General features: G+C 47.0%; 1 protein-coding gene across 1 annotated transcript in view; it reads left to right on the forward strand.

Annotated features, from left to right (window-relative positions):
• Window positions 1–18,583, forward strand: part of LOC146830152 (uromodulin-like) — a 369,504-nt gene that overhangs the window by 244,302 nt on the left and 106,619 nt on the right. Inside the window, exon 6 of the mRNA XM_085604401.1 lies at window positions 15,388–15,630. Within this exon, the coding sequence (XP_085460527.1) occupies window positions 15,388–15,630 (243 nt within the window). The remainder of the gene's footprint in view (window positions 1–15,387; window positions 15,631–18,583) is intronic.

Consider the following 18,583-nt stretch of genomic DNA (forward strand, 5'->3'; position numbering starts at 1 on the left):
AAGGAATGACTTTGGATTGGTAGTTTTTGCTAAGTTAGAATCTCAAGAAAAATCTGGAAATTGCACATGGTTTCTTAAAAAGAAGTTTCTTACAAATTTAGATTGCATATTCAATTGCCCCACACTGAGGATGTGGGAACATCTGACCAAGGGTAGGCATACTGAACTTTTCCTTTTACTTCCATTTGTTTGCATTTTTTCTAATCCAAAATGGGTTGGAAGTCATGTTTGCGACCTTTTGTTCTCGATAAGAAGGTGACTGAACCTATTGCTTCTTTTTCCAAGAGTTCTGTGGTCTCCAAAATTAGCTGGTCTAGCATTGCAGGATTTTAGCCCCTTAATAAAATCTCAGGCAGAAATCTTGAAAACCTAATTTTGCACCCATTTTAGACAACATGCAATGCATATTTGTCTTTACTAATTTGCTACCATGCCACAGAACAGTTAAATATACTACCGCCCATCAAGGTGCTCGTCCGTGGTGGCAGATTGATGGAGCCATTGCTTTATTGGAGCTAGACCTGAGGCAGCAGACAGCTGTTGACCACTAACTATTGTAGAAGAAGTCTTTGTCTTCTGTTGTCTTTTCCAGAAAGTTGTATGTAAGTTATGCTTGTCCTTTCTGAAGGAACAAAACTGTATTCATGGAAATTATTTACTTCTGGGTCTGCAAAGCCTCAGACTTCAAAGTCTAAGCCTCAACCTCTTGCGGAGCCATCAGGAATGAAGATATCACTCTATGGCGCAAACATCGCCTTAGACACATTAAATGGCAATAATCCCCAATAACTAGATTTACAGGGTTCCTTGCAACACAAATGATATTTTCTGATATCAACACACCTTCCTTTACCCCAGCAAGTCTTACCTGTTCTTTCTTGGGAGATGTTGCATAATTTGACCCGCAGAATCCTAAAGAGTATAGTCATATTTGCTTGGCAAGGGCAGCTTTAGGAATGCTTCCAGATGTTTGTCAAGTCTTACCAAAGACATCCCCTCTGCTGTTCTTCCTTTCAGGGGGATTGAGAGATGTTGAACCCTCTGAATTAAATAAAACTTTATATTTGTTGCAACTACTACCAAGGAATCATCTGGTACTACCTCTTTCAGAAGCCTGGGATATGCAGTTCTGAATTTCTTTTTCATACGTCTCTTCACTGCCTGGACAGAAAGTGGGTTTGTGAAGGTTTACATCCTGCGTTCAAGTAATCTATGGACTAATGTAAGAATGGGAAGAGCCAGTGGCTTTGCATGGATAGTCTCAACATGAAAGAAAGAAGTGGAGTCCTGAAGATGAAAGTTCTTTGAAGCCTTTTGTAAAGTTTGTGAAGGGCAACATAGGCAACAACTAGAGAGATTCTTGTGGGAAGAAAATCTGGAGATGATGGAGACCACGCCCAGAAAGAGGATGATGCCGACCTTGAATACTGGGGGAAGATTAATAAATGAATGAAATAAAATGTATAAATCGCATACAGCTGCTCTCGAGGGGAGCGTTCTGGTGCTGAGCCATTCAGGTAACCACTATTCCTCTTAGGTTCTCTAAAGAGACAAATCCTTATGCCTTTTCCGAAGGCTGATTCCAGTTTTGTGTCCCACACATGCTCTGACAGAGCATTACAGAGCCTAGGGACCCATGCGGCGAAGGATCTTCCACCTAATCCAACTTTATGGACCCCAGGAATATATAATAAGTGCTGGTTAGCAGATCTAAGGGCACTAAGAGGAGTGTAGACTTTCACTCTGTCCTCAAAATAGATAGGACCTTTTTTGAAAATTCAAAGGTAATCACTAAAGCTTTAAATGTAAACCGGTGTGTAATGGGGAGCCAGAGCAATGCCCACATGACTTTCTGAATGGAGGGCCATCTAGGAATGTTCAACAGAAGCCAAGCAGCTGCATATTGCACAGACGGAGTCCGTTAAGCAGTTCATCAGAAGACCCTAAATACAACACATTAGCTTATTCCAATTAGGCCGTAATATAAATATTTACATGTGTCGACAGGCAATCACTTGATTGTCTTCTTGAGGGCTTTCAGTAAAGCAAAGCAAGTTCCTGTTAAAGTGCATATGTTAGGCTTAAAAGATAAGTTCTTATCCATTTATATCCATGGATCTTTCACTACCTCTGCCAATGTGGTGCATTTCCTAGAATCACTGACCAAAGACCTTTTATATCCAAGGGAGAGTGAAAAAAAGGCCAGAATCTCTGACTTATCTGCATTCATTTTGAGGCAGATTATACGGATTCAATTGGCTACTTCTGAGGCCTGGAAGTAAGCTGCTATAGAATCATAAAGGTGATAAAATGCCAGCACTAATAGTGTATCATCAGCATAAGATACAATGTTAAAATCCCCCGGTTCCACAACATGTGCCAAGGATGCCAGATAAATGTTAAATAAAGTTGGGTTAAGCACTGAGCCCTTTTGCACTCCACATCTCATTTTCATATTTGTAGATGTGAAAGAGCTTAAAATATTTCTTGAACTCTATTCAACAGGAATGATCTTAGCCAATTCCAGGCCTTGTTTAGTCTCGTAGAAAGCATTGTGGGACACTCTATCAAATGCTCATGAATAGTCAATCAGAATTATCACCGCTTTTTCCTCTGATGAAGATTAATTGTAATAAAATCAGTGACTTCAAGCAGCATCACTTCTGTGCCAAATCCAGCATAAAGTTCAGAGTAGGAGTGAATATTTCCCTTATTTTCAATAAATCTAGTCAGCAGACTATTTGCCAGTGTTTACAGTGTTGTTTTGAGCGCTGGTATTAGAGAGTTGGGTCTATAATTGTTCAGGTCCCAAGGATCTGAATTTATTTTTTAAGTAAAGGCAGTAGTAAGGCCTTTGATCCAAGCAGCAGACACAACATCCTCTGCCAGTTACCTATCACGTTTTCCTCTCCTTGGACTACATGAGATATATTCGGGTCCTTATTTTCCTTCTTAACCACATTGGTTATGAGAAAGTTCAGATGGAGAACTCTTTCTGGCCTCTTGATAATTCTCCTCTTCCTGAAATTAGCCTGTTGAGGAGAAGCAACAGGCTCTAGAGTCTAATAAAAAGGCTGTGGAAAAGGATAGACTCTCTGTGGAGATGCTGCCACTGCAGGGTTATGTGGTTCAGCTTCATTCCTCCAACAAGACTGCTACCACCACGCCTGATGACTCTGACAACGAAGGAATAAATATCTTCCTAGACTTTTGGATGGGCAAAACTGCAGTACTAGAAGAAGAGGTAGAGATTCTGATGTTTAAATATGTAATGTTCAAATATGCAATCTCCAAATATCCCTCAAGGATAAGTTGGCAGGGTATGCCCAGACGTGGGTCCCCTGCTCACCTTTCCACTGGATTCAGGCCAGCCTGGCTGATGAGGGGTGTTACCCCTCAACTGGTCCCAGGATGCTTGTTTCCAATTCAGGGAAGACCTGGCTTGGCAGTTCGGGCTGGACTGTTCCCATGAGGCACAGGGTCAAGACTGATTTGCATATGGCTGGGTGTGAACTGGGGTGGTGAAGTGAGCTAAAGAATGATGATGTATTCAACCCATATCTGTGGCTGGGCGTGAGTGTCTGAAAAGTTTCAGCGCTCCCTTTATCATCTCCTTGTGTTTGCAAATATCCCTCACATTTAGAAGGTGTCTTAACATTGAGCCAAGAAAACTTGTATCCTTTTGATGTTGATATGTGTGTGCACATTGACGCCGAACCTATGATCCTTGTGGTCAATCTTCTGTTTAGCATTAGGTGCCTTGAATTTGACCACCTACACGTCGATCAGGATCAAGAGTGTCAGTGGTAATGAGTTGCTGCCACTGGCCTTCAAAAGTTGCCCGAGGAGAAGAGAGGGTGGAATGGTGGCCTCCTCCCTTGAGGTAGAGGTGGACAAAAGAAGTTGCAGTCTTGGCTCAATTTCCCCTTTTTAGCCATGAGGCTAAACCCTTCCCAGCCTCTCCGCCTCCGATAACGCATATTTTTCCAAATTCCACAATCTGTGATGGGGTGAAAGTCAGGAATCAGAAAGACACACCACACAGACATTGTGGTTGCTATTCTTCAACTTCTTGCCCCCACAGGCTGGGTATGTATCTCCTGTGTAGTGGTATAAAACAGGGAGGTGAAAATACCCCAAGAAAATTCAGCGAAGATCATGTTTTCCTAGAATAAGTGTTTAAGTACAGGGGGCGTCCTAATACATTGAATGAAAATAACTCCAGACATTTGGTGTTAGTAGCCAAAAACACCCAAAGGAAAGCAGGAGAGTGTTCAGTATTTTTCTCACAGAGCAGAAACTATCACCGGCTGGGCATGATAGGGGACACTTCTGTATGTGGCTGCCAGTAAATTCACATTGGGACTTCAGGTACCAGAGACACTTGTATTCTCCCCAGCTGGTGTGAGAGGGTTAGGGAGATGGGCCCCTCCCTCATGCAGCTGAAGCACTCAAATGCACCTACTCTCTCCCATAACACGAGAGGTGTTCTGGTGCTGCCCCGGGCCAAGAGCTGACCTGTCGGCGCCTGTCAGATCCTAAAGGATGCTGGGCCGGGCCACCCCTCTTGATTTTGCACTCGTACATGGGACACAAATCTGTGCCAATATCCTGTACCATGGTGAAGAGGAAACCCATGGCCATCACTGGTAAGGAGCACCCTCAGAAAAGCTCAGTTGCTAACTTTCTAACTACTGGTATGTGGGTTATTAACTTAGAGATTCTGTAGAAGAAAGACTGGACATTACCAAAAGAGCAGCACCTGAAGCCTCTGGCAATAATGCCAATCTTGATCCTGCTGTCCCACCTTGCTTCCCACAGCGAGCTGTCCCTCAATTGGTGGAAGGAAGGCCAATCCATCTGCTCCAGAGGCACCACTTAGCATGGAAAGAGAAGAGGCTACAAACCGGAGTTCTGATTCACCCTTTTTACCTCCTCCCCCACCGACCAAAAACATCAAGCATTTGCAATGCAATAGGTCTCGCATTTACGCGAGTTTAAAGCTATTGGCATTGTAAATGACAATGCCTTTTAGTTATGTTTTAAAAACAAAAACAAAAATAAAAGGCATTGTCATTTGCAATGTCAATAGCTCAAACTCGCATAAATGCCAGACCTAGTGCATTGTAAATGCTTTTTTTTGCAAAGCTATTGCGGGTTTTCATTTCTTTTTTGTTACCAATCGAGCTTGGATTGCTACTCCAAAAAGAAAGAAAATAGCGCCTTAGTCATTTTGAAGGCACATGCATGCATGCGTGGTGTGCGCGCCTACAAAATCATAAACTTATGAAGGTGGCCGTATTGAAGGTTTCTTTTTTGCTTTCTAACCTTCAGCCACAAAGACAAGACCTATCCTCTTTGCCAAGGCACCTCTAAATTATGTTGCCACCAAACAGTCAACCATGGCCAGCCATTGATATCAATCCCTGATGTACATAAAGGAGGAGCATTAAGGTGCTCTACAACCAGACAGAAACTGGCTCTGCATGGTGGCACCTTGGACTTGCCTTGGGGACTGACAAACGGACAGACAAGCAAATACACTTTCCCCCATGCCCAACAGTACTGGCTCTTCCTGTGACTGCCCCTTGGGACTAAAGAATATGTTTCTGTGTAAGTGCCTGCTTCCAGGTGGTGTATGGGCTTGCAGTTATTGTGTGTGTACAGTCACTCTTTGAACACAGTCCCCTTTTGTTTGTGTATTTTGTACGTGTGCTGCCTGTATGTGCAATCATAGTACAGAGTTGCTGTCTGTAAGGTGCACATTTGCTGTGTGTGCAGTCTTGTTATGTGTCTGTTGGTGGATGCGTGTGTGCAGATATTATATATTTATAAGTGGGGGCAGTTGCTGAGTTTATGCAGCCAGCTCTGTTACTGTATGTGTGTGTGTATATGTCTGCATACATGTGGGGTTGACCTGCTAACTTAAAAACAAAATACTTCACTGTATGAGGAGGGGGCGGGGCCTCATGTCGACAAGTACCCAAGAGTCACTTCTGCCCCCTCATACCTACAAACTCCCCATTCAGAAAATAAAAAAAGCTTGCTGAGACTTTTGTGCAGGTCCTGAGTGTTTTCACACCCCTTAATAGACATCGCCTTGTCAGGGCTTCCAAATCCCATCTGTAAATGCATTGGTTTCCAACTCAACTTCCCTGCCCCTGTGTGATACCGGCTCCTCACTTGGCGACCTTGTGGATGGTGCCAATGTGGTGTACTGTGTGAGCTTGTAGGTCTGTGTCGGCATTTATTTGCAGGATGGTCTGTGTTTGTATGTATTTAGACGCTGTGGGCGTTCTGCAATATCTGATAGCTGAAAGAGAGCGTTTCTATTCATAGTCTTCTTTTAAGTGTAATAAACTTGGAAAGTATGTAACAGTGCTAGAAATAAATGATAAAAGATGAAAGCTCTGCCAATCTAGTGCCTCAAGAAAGCTGTCCCTTGGGGTCCCCAGATCGCAAGACTGGACCTCTCTGTTAGCATTCTTCCGTAATATCTTTCACAACAACGCGGTACCCTCTAATTTAATCAAACACAGCCATAATTCATTTATTTATTGCTCATTTACGCTGCCTTGTTGCTCATGTTGTGCTTTATATAACTGATAACAAGAAATGCTAATAATAATATACAGTCTTGGTAAACTGCACTATAAAGTTTAAAATGTAAAACCTTAAAAAACTGTCCACACCAGAAAAATGTGCCTGCCGAAAAGCATACAACCCAGACAAAAATCAAGTACTCCCCTGCTCTGCTCCTCCTTCGGTTCACCCTCTCAAATCAAAACACATTTCACAAACTGGTTATTTTACCGAATATATCCTTCCGGAAAACGATCAGTGTAGCAGCCAGTCTAAGGGCAGAGGATTACAGAACCAGAGGGCGCAACTGAGCAAGCCCTGAGAAGATTTGGACTGTTGAGGCCCAGTGGCTCTTTGCCCTTGGGCACAGACGTACCCGTTGCTGCCAGGGTGGTTCATATGCCAGGGACAGCAGCCTCGACTGAATGCAAAATCCATGCGGTAACGTGAATGGACACAACCTGTCCACCTTGGCAATAAAGAGGGCGGCATGGAAGGCAGTGTTCAGCCGCCCGGTGTATCCCCAGCCCTCCCATCACATGCAGCACTGCAAAGATTCGCCAACAGAACGAAGGTATCAGAAAGAAGCAAAAGCTTGATCTGCGGAGAGGTAGCTGCCAGTGCAGTCCCCAGTGCAGCCCCCAGCATTTTTTGTCGCTTTGCATCCTTATCTAACCAACGGGAATGGGAGCCTGAGGGGCAGCTGAGCACAGTGAGGTCTGCCCCCTGAGCAGATTGGGAGGGGGGGAGTTTTGTAGATATTGGGCTACATTTTTCACACACAATAAAGTGGTCTGGTGTCGGCTTGCCCCCTCCCACCTTAATCTCCCAATGGGAGCCTGGGGGGGCAGCCGAGCACAGCGAGGTCTGCCCCCCGGGCAGATTGGGAGGGGGGAGGGGGGGAGTGGCCGGAGCGGCCATTTTGTAGATATTGGGCTACATTTGGGGATAGCCCAAATGTAGCCCAATTTTATAAAGATAGCCCAAGGGGTATTTATGCTAGTTTCGCGCTATCCCAGCCACCATTTTAGGTTTGGTGACCTGGTGGCTGGGAGCGCTAGTAGAGAATTTTTTTTCTTTTTTTTCAAATTTAGGAGAAATTTGCGTTATTTGGTCGGCGATCGTGCAGGCGGAATTGGCATGGCAGGCGGCGATTACCGAGTGTTGGAGGCGATTCGCCTGCTGAGTGAGGCGGGGAGGATGGATCTACTGATCCCGGAGGTTGTGGATCTGAGCGCGGTGGGGAGGGCGTGGGTAGCGGGTACGTGGGGGGCCGGTAAGCGGGGATGGGATGGTAGTCGGAAAGGAGGTAGGCCCAGCACACCAGACCATTCCTTTTCTTTTCAGGCGGTGGACCAATAGCTAGAACGTCGCGGGGTGCCGGACTTGGTAGGGCTGGGAGCAGCTCGACGGCACCAAGGAGAAGGGAGGGTGGAGCCTTGGGCGGCGTATCCTGAACCGGCGGGGGATCCCGGCGCGGCTGGCATAAGTAGGCCCGGTACGGGCTCGCCAGCCCCAACACCCACGGGGTCACAGCGCCCCGGGGGGCAACGGCAGAGGAGCAACGCAGCGGAGGATGTTTGTTTACCGAGCAGGCAGTTTGCGCCACCAGCGGGGAGTGCTGGGGGTGTAGGGCAGGAGGAATTAGATTATGAGGAGGATAGCATGGAAGAGGGGGAGTTGCATGATGTGGGGGACGACAGGGCGGGGGGGCCGAGTAATGTTGTGGCTAGTTTTTTGCAGGTGTCACGACGCCAGGCGAGGCCCACGGGTCGGACATCGAGATGGGAGACCGACTCGGCCCCCAGGACAGGACGCCAGGAGGAGCGGCGAACAGAGACACTGGCGCCAGGTAATAAACATTTGCTCGGGCGCCCAGTGATGGTTTCCAGAGGAGTGGGGGGGTCTGTTGGTGAGGGGGGGTCGGGGGGAGGTTGTGCAGGGGAGCGTACGTGGTGGATGTGTCTGTGGGCACGGACTGCACAGGTAAGGGGGACGAAGGTAAGAGCGACAAGGGTGTGACGGACAAGAAGGAGACAGTCGATGCTAAGACAGGGGAGGGGGAGACTAAGTTGGAAAGTAAGGAACTGAAGATCAAACGGTTACTGTATATGGGGGTCACAAAGCCCTTGGGGGCGCATCTGATGTTGACAACGAAAGAGAGGATCTGGAAAGGGGAATATGTGGAGATTCTCAAACTCCTGCACAGGGAGGTCAGGGCTAAGGAGGGCTCCAAGGAAGAGGAATTTGAGTTGGCAAAGCGGCCTAAGGTGCCGTTGACGATAGAAAATTGGACGGCGGCTTTTCTCGTTTACTCTAGTGTGTATTGTGAGAAATTTCCAGAGAGGTCGGTGGCCATGTTTAAATACATGGATGTCATTCGGAAAGCGCAAATTACAGGGGGTGGATATGCATGGGCCCAGTATGACGAGGAGTTCAGGGCATGCATGGCTTGAGATACAGAGGCGAAGTGGGGAGAGCTGGACACGGATCTGTAGCAGCATACGATGGGGGTCGCGGGGTCGTGGAAGACCATTTTTACGGCCAGCGGGCTACCGCTCGTGTATCAGCCCTTTCGAGGGGGTCCCACCCGAAAGGGGGTGGGGGGAGCAGGCAAGGGTACGACAGGAGAGAAAGGAGCGTGCTGGGACTATAATAAGGGACTGTGCACGCGGGATTATTGCCGTTTTCGGCACGAATGCTCAGGCTGCGGCAAGCGCCATGTGTTGGTCAAGTGTTGGGGGGCCCAGGGTCAGTTGCAAGGTGGTCAGCAGTGGCAGGCAGGAGCCTTTAAGGCTGGGGGCCAGCAGCAGTCACAGCAGGCGGGAGGGGGGAGGGGGGCTAAGGGGCCTGGGCCAAAGGGCTCATACTCCGGTTAACGTGGAGAATTTGGTGGGGGCTCTCGGGGGATATCCGGACAGGGAGGCGGCAGAGCAGCTGCGGTTGAGGTTTCGGGACGGGTTCAGTTTGGGGTATGAGGGTCCAAGGGTCCGGAGGTGGACAGACAATTTGAGATCGGCGCGGGAGCACCCACAGGTGGTACAAGCGAAACTGGATAAGGAGGTACAGGAGGGCTGCATGGCGGGCCCCTTTCAGAATTGGCCGTTGCCTAATTTGATTGTGTCACCCATTGGAGTCGTGCCCAAAAAAGAGCAGGGACAGTTTCGCCTGATACAGCATTTGTCATGGCCGGAAGGTGGGTCGGTCAATGACTTTATTGCGGAAAGTGCGGCCACTGTGTCTTACTCATCTGTTGACGTGGCTATGTCACTGGTGGTGACCGCGGGCGCAACAGCGCAGATGGCAAAGTGCGACATGAAGTCAGCTTTCCGGCTGCTGCCAGTTCATCCAGATGACTGGGATCTGTTGGGCATACAATTCGGCGGTCACTGGTACGTGGACAAAGCATTGCTGATGGGCTGCTCCATGTCTTGCACACTTTTTGAATGCTTCAGCACGTTCCTACAATGGTTGTTTACGGAACGGACGGGTCACCAAGGCATGACGCATTACTTGGATGACTTCTTCTTTGTCGGCACCTCAGACTCCGCGGACTGCCAGAAGGCCCTGGACAGTTTCCATGAGATCATGGGGGACATGGGCGTGCCGCTGACCCAGAAAAAACACAGGGGCCCAGTACGGCACTGGCTTTTCTAGGCATTGAACTGGATTCCGTTCGGATGGAGGCGCGCCTCCCGGCGGATAAAAAGCAAAACATGTTGGAGCTGCTGGCAAGCGTGTTGGCACGACAGAAAGTGACGGTCAGGGACATCCAGGTGTTGCTGGGACATCTCAATTTTGCCTGTAGGGTGGTCAGAGTAGGGCGGACGTTCTGTAGGCGACTGGGGAGAGCGTTAGAGGGGCAGAGGCCTCCACACCATCATGTTCGGCTGTCAGCCGGGGTGCGGTAAGACTTGAGGATGTGGCAGTTTTTCCTGCAACAGTTTAATGGGGTGCCTTTGATGAGAGACGTGGACATGGTGTGGGATGTGCAGATCTTCTCGGATGCAGCGGGGAGCAAGGGGTTTGGGCTGTACTGGCAGGGGAGGTGGTGCGCAGAGCCATGGCCCGCAGAATGGTTGGAGGGAGGCAGGAGTATTGCTTTCTTGGAATTCTTTCCCTTGGTGGTGGCTGTCACGCTGTGGGGGGCTTTGTTAGCCCACAAGAAGGTCACGTTCAGGATTGACAATATGGCGGTGGTGCAGGTGGTCAACAGGCAGTCGGCTCGGGACGAGCAGGTGCTCAAGTTGTTGAGGGTTTTTGTGCTGGGGTGTTTGAGACATGATATGGCGTTTCGCGCGGTCCATGTGCCAGGTGTGGACAATGACATTGCGGATGCCTTGTCTCGTTCACAGTGGGGGAGATTCCGTGGGCTCGCCAAGGACGCGGACGTGAACCCGACAAGAATGCCAAACCAACTATGGGAAGTAGGCAACACAGGATGCTACAATTGGTTCTAGGCTCTTTAGCACAATCTACGAGGTTGGCATACCGGGCGGCGTGGGAAGAGTTTGTCCGTTCAGGGGCGAGGTGGCGGGCTTCCGGGGTGGCGAGACGGGAGGATGTTGTTCAGTTCATACTGGACCTGGTGGAAAAAGGGCTGACGAAGGTGACGATAGTGGGCAAGTTGGCGGGGGTCGCTTTCGTCGGGAAATTGTTGTGGGGATACTGGGGGCTCGGATTTTGGAAGGCTGGGCGCGGGAATGTGGGAGCATCGCCCGGGTGCGGAAACCACTGTCTTGGGAGCTGTTAGAAGGGGTGATGGGGGTCCTGCCGGGGTGTGTTTGGGGTGTGTTGTGTCCTGGATGTTTTTCGGGGCCTTTCGGGTGTCAGAATTGTTGGGGTCTAAAGGGGAGCGGGGCCTGGCCTGGGGGGAGGTCTCTTTCGGGGAGCAGGTGGTTAGTATTTGGCTCAGGAAGGCGAAAACGGATCAAAAGTGTCGGGGTAAATGGGTTGCTTTGAAGAAGGGGCGCTTGCCGCCGGTTTGTCCTTTTCGGTGGGGGTTGCGGTGGAAATCATGCTCTGGAGGGTTGGGGGAATTGGTCTTTTCCCATCGGCAGGGGCGGGGAGTTAAGGCTTTGGAATTGCTGGCAGTGCTGTGCAAAGCGCTGAGGAGACTGGGCGTCGAGGAGAAAGGTTTTGGCACGCATTCTTTCCGAATTGGGGCGGCGTCAGAGGCACATGCGAGGGGTTGGGACCACGGGGACATCATGAAGTTGGGGAGGTGGTCATCGAATTGCTATCAGCAGTATGTGCGCAGCGAGACAGGGGGTGGGGTAAAAAAAAAAAAAAGGAAAACAATAACATAGGTTTTAGTTGGTGTTTTCCTGGTCTTCATTCTTGTTTTTCTTTTCAGGTTCGGTTATGGGACCCCTCGCCAGGGAGATGTCCATTTGGATTGTGGGGCATTCTTTTATGAGACGGGCGCAGGTCCAGGCACAGGAGAGCTACTTTGGGGAAAGTTTGGGGTTCAATAAAGCTTTGTTCTCTGTGGGATGGAGGGGTAGGGGCGGCATGCGCTGGAAGGAATTGGTACCGGTGTTGAACGGGATTTTAAGGGCGGGTCGGTGCCCGGATGTGTTGGTTTAACATTTGGGGGAGAATGACATGGTCAGGGAGACGGGTTTGGCGCTGATGCGGGCTATGAAAAAGGACTTGGTGTTGATCAAGGAGAGATGGGCTGGTTGTTCCATTGTTTGGACTGAATTTGTCCCCCGGAGAAGTTGGAGGGGGGCTGTAAACCCTGGGGCAGTGGATAAGGCGAGGAGAAAGCTCAATACGGAGATGGTGAGGTTTTGCCGTCATTTGGGGATAGGGCGGTTGGCGCATAGGGACATCCGTTATGATGCGCAGGAGATGTTCAGGGATGATGGGGTGCACTTGTCGAGGATGGGGATGGACCTGTATCTTTTGGAGTTGTGGGAGGTCTTGGCACGGTTGCTAGGGGTTTACAGGCGTTACGTTTCCACGCGGTTCTGCGGGGCTTGGGGGGGGGCAGAAAAAAGGGAGGAAGAGGCGTATCCGCCTACACTTCCCCCTTTCTTCTGGGTGGCGGGGTGGTTGACAGTTGGCCGGGATTGGCTAGAGTTTGTTGTTATAGGTTTGATAGTTTGGGTCCAGGAACAGGGAAAGGGTAACCAGGTTGGATAAGTTTAGATTAGAGGTTGGATAGTTACAGTTGCACAGAAGGCAGGTAGGGGTTACGGTCAGGGGGGTTTGGGAGTTGGAAAGGCTACATGGTGTAGGATTGGGTTATATGTTGGTTATGGAATGTTATGTTGTATTTTGGGGGATGGGGGAACTGATGTGGGGATCGTAGGGGTGGGGGAAGGAACAAGGGGTCAGGAAATTATTGTATAGCGAGGTGTTAGTTTTGTAAGGCAGTGGCCAAGGAGTTAAAATTGTGATATGCACCTGTTTCAATAAAGCGGCCTTTTTCACACACAATAAAGTGGTCTGGTGTCGGCTTGCCCCCCCCCCCCCCTCCCCCCTTAATCTCCCAATGTTTTCCGTTTAATGCATCGCGCACATGCACCAAATACTAATGTCTGAACTCTGCCGTCTCAGGCACGTTAAAGACGTGCTTTCGGGCACCTTAAAACACGGGCCTCATTTGGCAAGTTTGGATGCAACTGGAGAACCTCAGAGAGTCTCAAATGGCCGGTTGTTACAGGTGTATCTGGAGCTCACAAAGCAGAGTCAATCCCCAGCTTTTAAAAGGGACGATCGTCTTTCAGAAAGAATGAGGCGACATGAGCCTGGCATCCCTGAACTGAGCAGAGTTAAACAATCCAAGCCCTTTTATCACAGGCAGCCATCTGTCTAAGGCTGACCGCGAGAGCTCTTCGAGGTGCCCCAAAATCTGAGGCAGAAAATATGTTGCGGACAGACTCACGGGCTCCAAGCTAGGAGAGCTGCCCCCGTGCACAGGCATGTGATGGGTGGAGCCTGCATCAAGCGGGTCACTTCATGTGGATGTAGAAAACCAATCACTGTCAAGCAAGGCGTGCCACAGGGAAAACAGAAAGAGGGTATGACAGCACCGGTGTTTCTAATTAGAAACACATGGCCCCATAAAGATAAGAAACTGCTTTGCGACAGCAGCAAAGCAGGTGAGCCAGTCTGGCTCACAGGCGAAAGGGCGTTAACCAAAAATCCTCATTTCCAATGGCAGGCCACCGTTTAGCAGAAATGGTGACATCAGCCAAAGGAAATCAGGGGCGGGGCTTAAAGCCCTTTACTGAAACTCCTCGTTCACAAAGGCGAGCAGCGCTTTGTGCTGCCATGCCACTAGAGACCTAAAAAGGACTCTGTGTGCAAAGCAGCTGCTTCCTTTTTGTAGTCCGTGGTTGTATCACAGTTCCTGAGGAGGCGCAAGAATTGGCCGAATGGCAGATTGTCCCTAAGTGCTTTAGGGTGATGGCTCCCATAGAGCAGCAGATTGCTGCGATCCTTGGGTTTTTTGAAGGTGTGTGTGGACAGTCGACCATAGTGCCTTCACAAGACGATGTTATTCGCATAGATGTTGTTGTCTGCAAAGTGGAGGCATTCGAATTCGGCCACATAGAGACAGGCCAGACTCGCGCAAATGTGCTCCCCATAGATGTGCCCTGGGTCTGGTGGTATAGCTGTTCCTGACACTGAAAAAATTTCTCACACATTGCTAACAAGGCACATTCCATTATGAAAGCCACCAGAGTTTTTGACGTCCAGTCTTCTGCCAAATATATTCAAATATCAATTAAGTTGTGAGGATCGCTGTTCTAATAAGTGGGACTCTGAAATGTATTTCAAATTATTGTAGAGTCTTTAATTATCAAAAATACATGATTGGCATGTTGAACATTGATTGTGTCTGGGCCAGCTATACAGTATTTGGCATTGCACAATCTCTTATTTCTGCATTTTATATTTGTATTGTTTTGACATGTTTTCATGATGAGACCATTTACTGTGTTGAGTAATTTTAATAATGTAGCATGTTCTCATAATGATGAATATTTTTACCATTTACATCTGTTTTTATGATATTCTTGTTCCATGGGGTCTTAAAAAATATCCTGCTGTACTATGCTTTTCTTTTATCTTGTTTCTTTTAGGGTTATGTTTTTATCCAACTAAATATCTTTTAATGGTAGGATAATGCAGGGTTCTAGGGTTCTTAAAGGCATGGAGGTGTTTCATGCTTGTGATACTATTTACACTGCCACACCACTTCATGTTTTTTATTTAAAGTTGACTTTCTTAGCCAAATAGCTTGCTATTCTTTCATTTTGTATAATTTGTTTAAAATAAAATTAGCAACTCTTGCTTTTAGATAATGTTTCTATTTATGGATTGGGCTAGGAAATATGAAAATATTTCTTTAAATTTGTGTTTTCCGGTATGTTGCACATGCTCAGAGGCACCCTGACTTTCATGAATATCAGAAGGTATCTCAGGGTGAAGAACTTCTCTTATATAATGGTGCTAAGTGCTGTTCGTACCAAGCAATTGCTTACCACCAAGGATATGCAACAGCATCAGTCTAAACTTTCCTGTGATCAGGGCCCTATGTTTCATAAATGCCTTTGAGCATGACACAATTCTTTCATCCCTCAGATGTATGACTTGCCATTCCCTTCTGTTGACATTAACACCAAAATATTCCTAGAAATGTCAGGGTCTGTAACACCCTCTGTCGCGTAAGGTGTTCTCAAGCCTCTTTCCTGAACACTAAACCAAATAACATTCTTAGTTTATTAATCAATAAATTTGAACCCCCTCTCTTCTATGTACCCTAAAACCTATTTTTTGTATATGCAGCACAGTTCCTCTAACACCAGAGGAGGGCTCTGGATCAATTACTGCCACCATGGCCGCCTTCAAGTCGAATTACTTTACTGATCCAGTCTCAGACAACGACACCCTGACAGTGGGCACACCGGTCTACATTGGTATTTCAACTACATTCCCTGATGGGGACACATTTACCCTCAGGGCGGAGAGCTGTGTTGCTTCCCCCAGCATCAACCCGGCTGATCCCAGCGTTGAGCTAATATCAGGCGGGTAAGTGGCCATTTCTCAATACGGATCTACCTGTCTCCTCCTGCAATAGCCTAGTCGCTCCCTACGCCCTGTGGAATGTGGGCACTTCAGTATGATCCCAATGCAATTAATAGAAGACCCTGAGTATCAGCAAATGTTATTGATGAATAAAAGAGAAAAAAAGGTTGAATACAAATACTAGAAATCAAATGACGTTAAAATGAAGGTAAATACATTTATGCAAATATTCATCATGAACTTATGCGTTTTTTGCTTGGAATGGGAATAGACATGAGTACGTTAATATTGTATCATGTGCATGGCAGCGGCTCGCGCGACGCCGCACCCTCCTCTTAAATGGTAGCGGTGAATCCATTCTTCATGGGAAACAGCGGCGCATTTGTTTTCAATCGTTCCTTAAGGAAGCGCCATAGAGTACTTCCCAGTCTAGACGCAGCAGGATACACAGTGTATGTGAGCCTGCCAAACCTACTGCAAAGGGTGGAGGGAGAAACCAGAAAGATGGTTTTCAACTCACATATAGGAAGTTGGAGGAACATTTTGGAGATGTATATCCTGGGAGACATATATTCTTTTGACTTTGAAAGGGAAAAAGAAAAGGTTACTACATATGTTGCAGAGTTAAGCCAGGTATCTAATACTTGGGAGACTGAATTTATGTGACACACTAATGCATGATTAGCATGAAGCACAAACAAACCCAGCATTCAGGAGCACCTGTGTGAGTTGATAACCCTAACCTCAGGGATGTCACAATACTATAATGTATAACACACACTGCACCATGTGTAATGGATGTTCAGCCTCCCACTGAACATTCTGTGTGTGGCAGAAAGGGTCAAGCAAAGCTGCCAACATCTTGAGATGTTTCAGGAGACAAAGCAAAAGCTGCCAGTCACAATGCCAAGATAAAATGTTTTAGATGTGTTAATAGTGGGCACTTAGCTCGTAGTCATGTATGTTGTGTGAACAATTCCACTCGCAGAAGAAAATGTAACAAAGGCCATTACGCACCTGTTAGAGGGAAATCTCACAATTCCAAGTAAAGAGGGTGCAGGAGTTGGAGCATGATGCCAGCAAAGTTCTTTTTCACACAAATGGTAATGATGAAAAAATACAAGTTCCAAGTTGTGAAATATATTGAAACAAGTCAGTTTGAAGAGATGCTTCTTCCCCATTTACAATTATTGACAAGAGCTTTTTGCCCAACAGGGAGAATCACCAATCATGAATTACTAGAGATTAACCCTGATGAGTAGAACAAGGTCCCAATCCCATCGGAGAGTGTGATAATTGTGCAAATTCCCTTTAGAAAGTATTCTACAAAAGGGAAGGTTTATATCACCAAAGAAGGGTGACATGTATTTGTGCACAAAGTTTGCCCCATACCTGGCTTCATGGGGAAATGTTCAGAAGCATTAGAACGAGTAGCAGGATAAGAGGTTATAGAGCCCATTGTGGTCACTGGATGGCTTGCATCTGTAGTAGTGGCTAAAAAGCCTGAAGATAGGGTAACATGTCGCTATGTAGATTAACATGGCCTAAATGCTGGATTGTCACCCCAAACCCAAACACAATGACCTTCTAAGGATGGTGGGTGATGCTGTTTTTTATTTAATTCATGGTTCAGTCTGTACATACCAGAATGGTGATTTCCGCCCTTAGCCCTCATTTGTTACACCTCTGGGGGCATACAGATTTCACTAAATATCATTTGGGTTGGCTGTGGTTGCAGTCACCTTAAAATACCTCACATAGGGCCATATGTAGGTAGCTAAATACCGGTCGGTAACGGCTGAAAATCGGTAATTTTCCAGTTACCGACTGGTATTTAGCCCTTTCTAATGTAGGAGGCAGGTTTTAAGGATTCAGTAATTTACCAATTCCTTATTTTAAGGAATCGGTAAAATACTGAATCCTTATTTTAAGGAATCTGTAAAATACCGAATCCTTAAAAGCTATGTAGGAGGCACTCATGTGAGTGCATTTTTGCATTCAGGATTCGTTATTTACCACCAACTACAAGTTGGTGGTAAATACCGAATGCCTTCAAAAAAGCAACAATGAGCTTTTTCAAGGTGCCATGTGGCAGACGTACATGTATGTGCGCCACATGTGCACACATGCACGATTCAGCGGTGCAACAGGGTGTCAATGTGCCACCATGCCACCCTTGAATATGCTCCCCCTATTACCGATTCGGCATTTACCGAATCGGTAAAATCCGGTATTTAGGAATTGGTATTTCATATTTACCTACATCGGGCCCATAGTGCTTATTGCTAGATCTTCCCAAAGTTATATTCTTTTCAGGATTATATTCTTACAGAATTGATATTCTAAATCAATAGAGTTGATATTGATGAACACATTAAAAAACAGAAAGGTATTAATTCACTTGAAGGCTTCAGGCCATACCATTGTTAAAAATAAATGTTACATTTGTGTGAGATCGGTTAACTACATAAGAAATCTGATTTCCCAAGAAGGTATTAGGCCTAAACACGACCTTATCTTGGCAGCGAAAGCAGCTCCTAGTTCCACTGATAAAGATCAGCTGACAACATTTGTAGGCCTCGTTGAGTTCTGTTGGAGGGATTTTAAAGAAGGGCATGCAATCTATGAGGAGTGCATGCCCCTACTTTTGGATGCTTGACATTCATAGAAGTACAATGCTCACAGCTGATGCTTGTTCAAAAGGACTAGGTGCCATACAAACACAAAATGTAGGCAGGAAAGAATGTAGAGGTGCTTTTGCATCAATGGCAGTCAAGTGATCGTAAAACCCCTATACGAACCAGAGGCACCAGCCTATTCCTGGGCTATTAGACAATCCAGGGGCCCGATTCACAGAATTAACTTAAGACAAAATCCTAAACTTACTACTTTTGGTATTCACAGAATGCACTTACTACTTTTGGTATTCACAGAATGCACTTACTACTTTTGGTAG

This window comes from Triturus cristatus, chromosome 5_1 (assembly GCF_964204655.1).
Source record: "Triturus cristatus chromosome 5_1, aTriCri1.1, whole genome shotgun sequence".
Classification (NCBI taxonomy): Eukaryota; Metazoa; Chordata; class Amphibia; order Caudata; family Salamandridae; genus Triturus; species Triturus cristatus.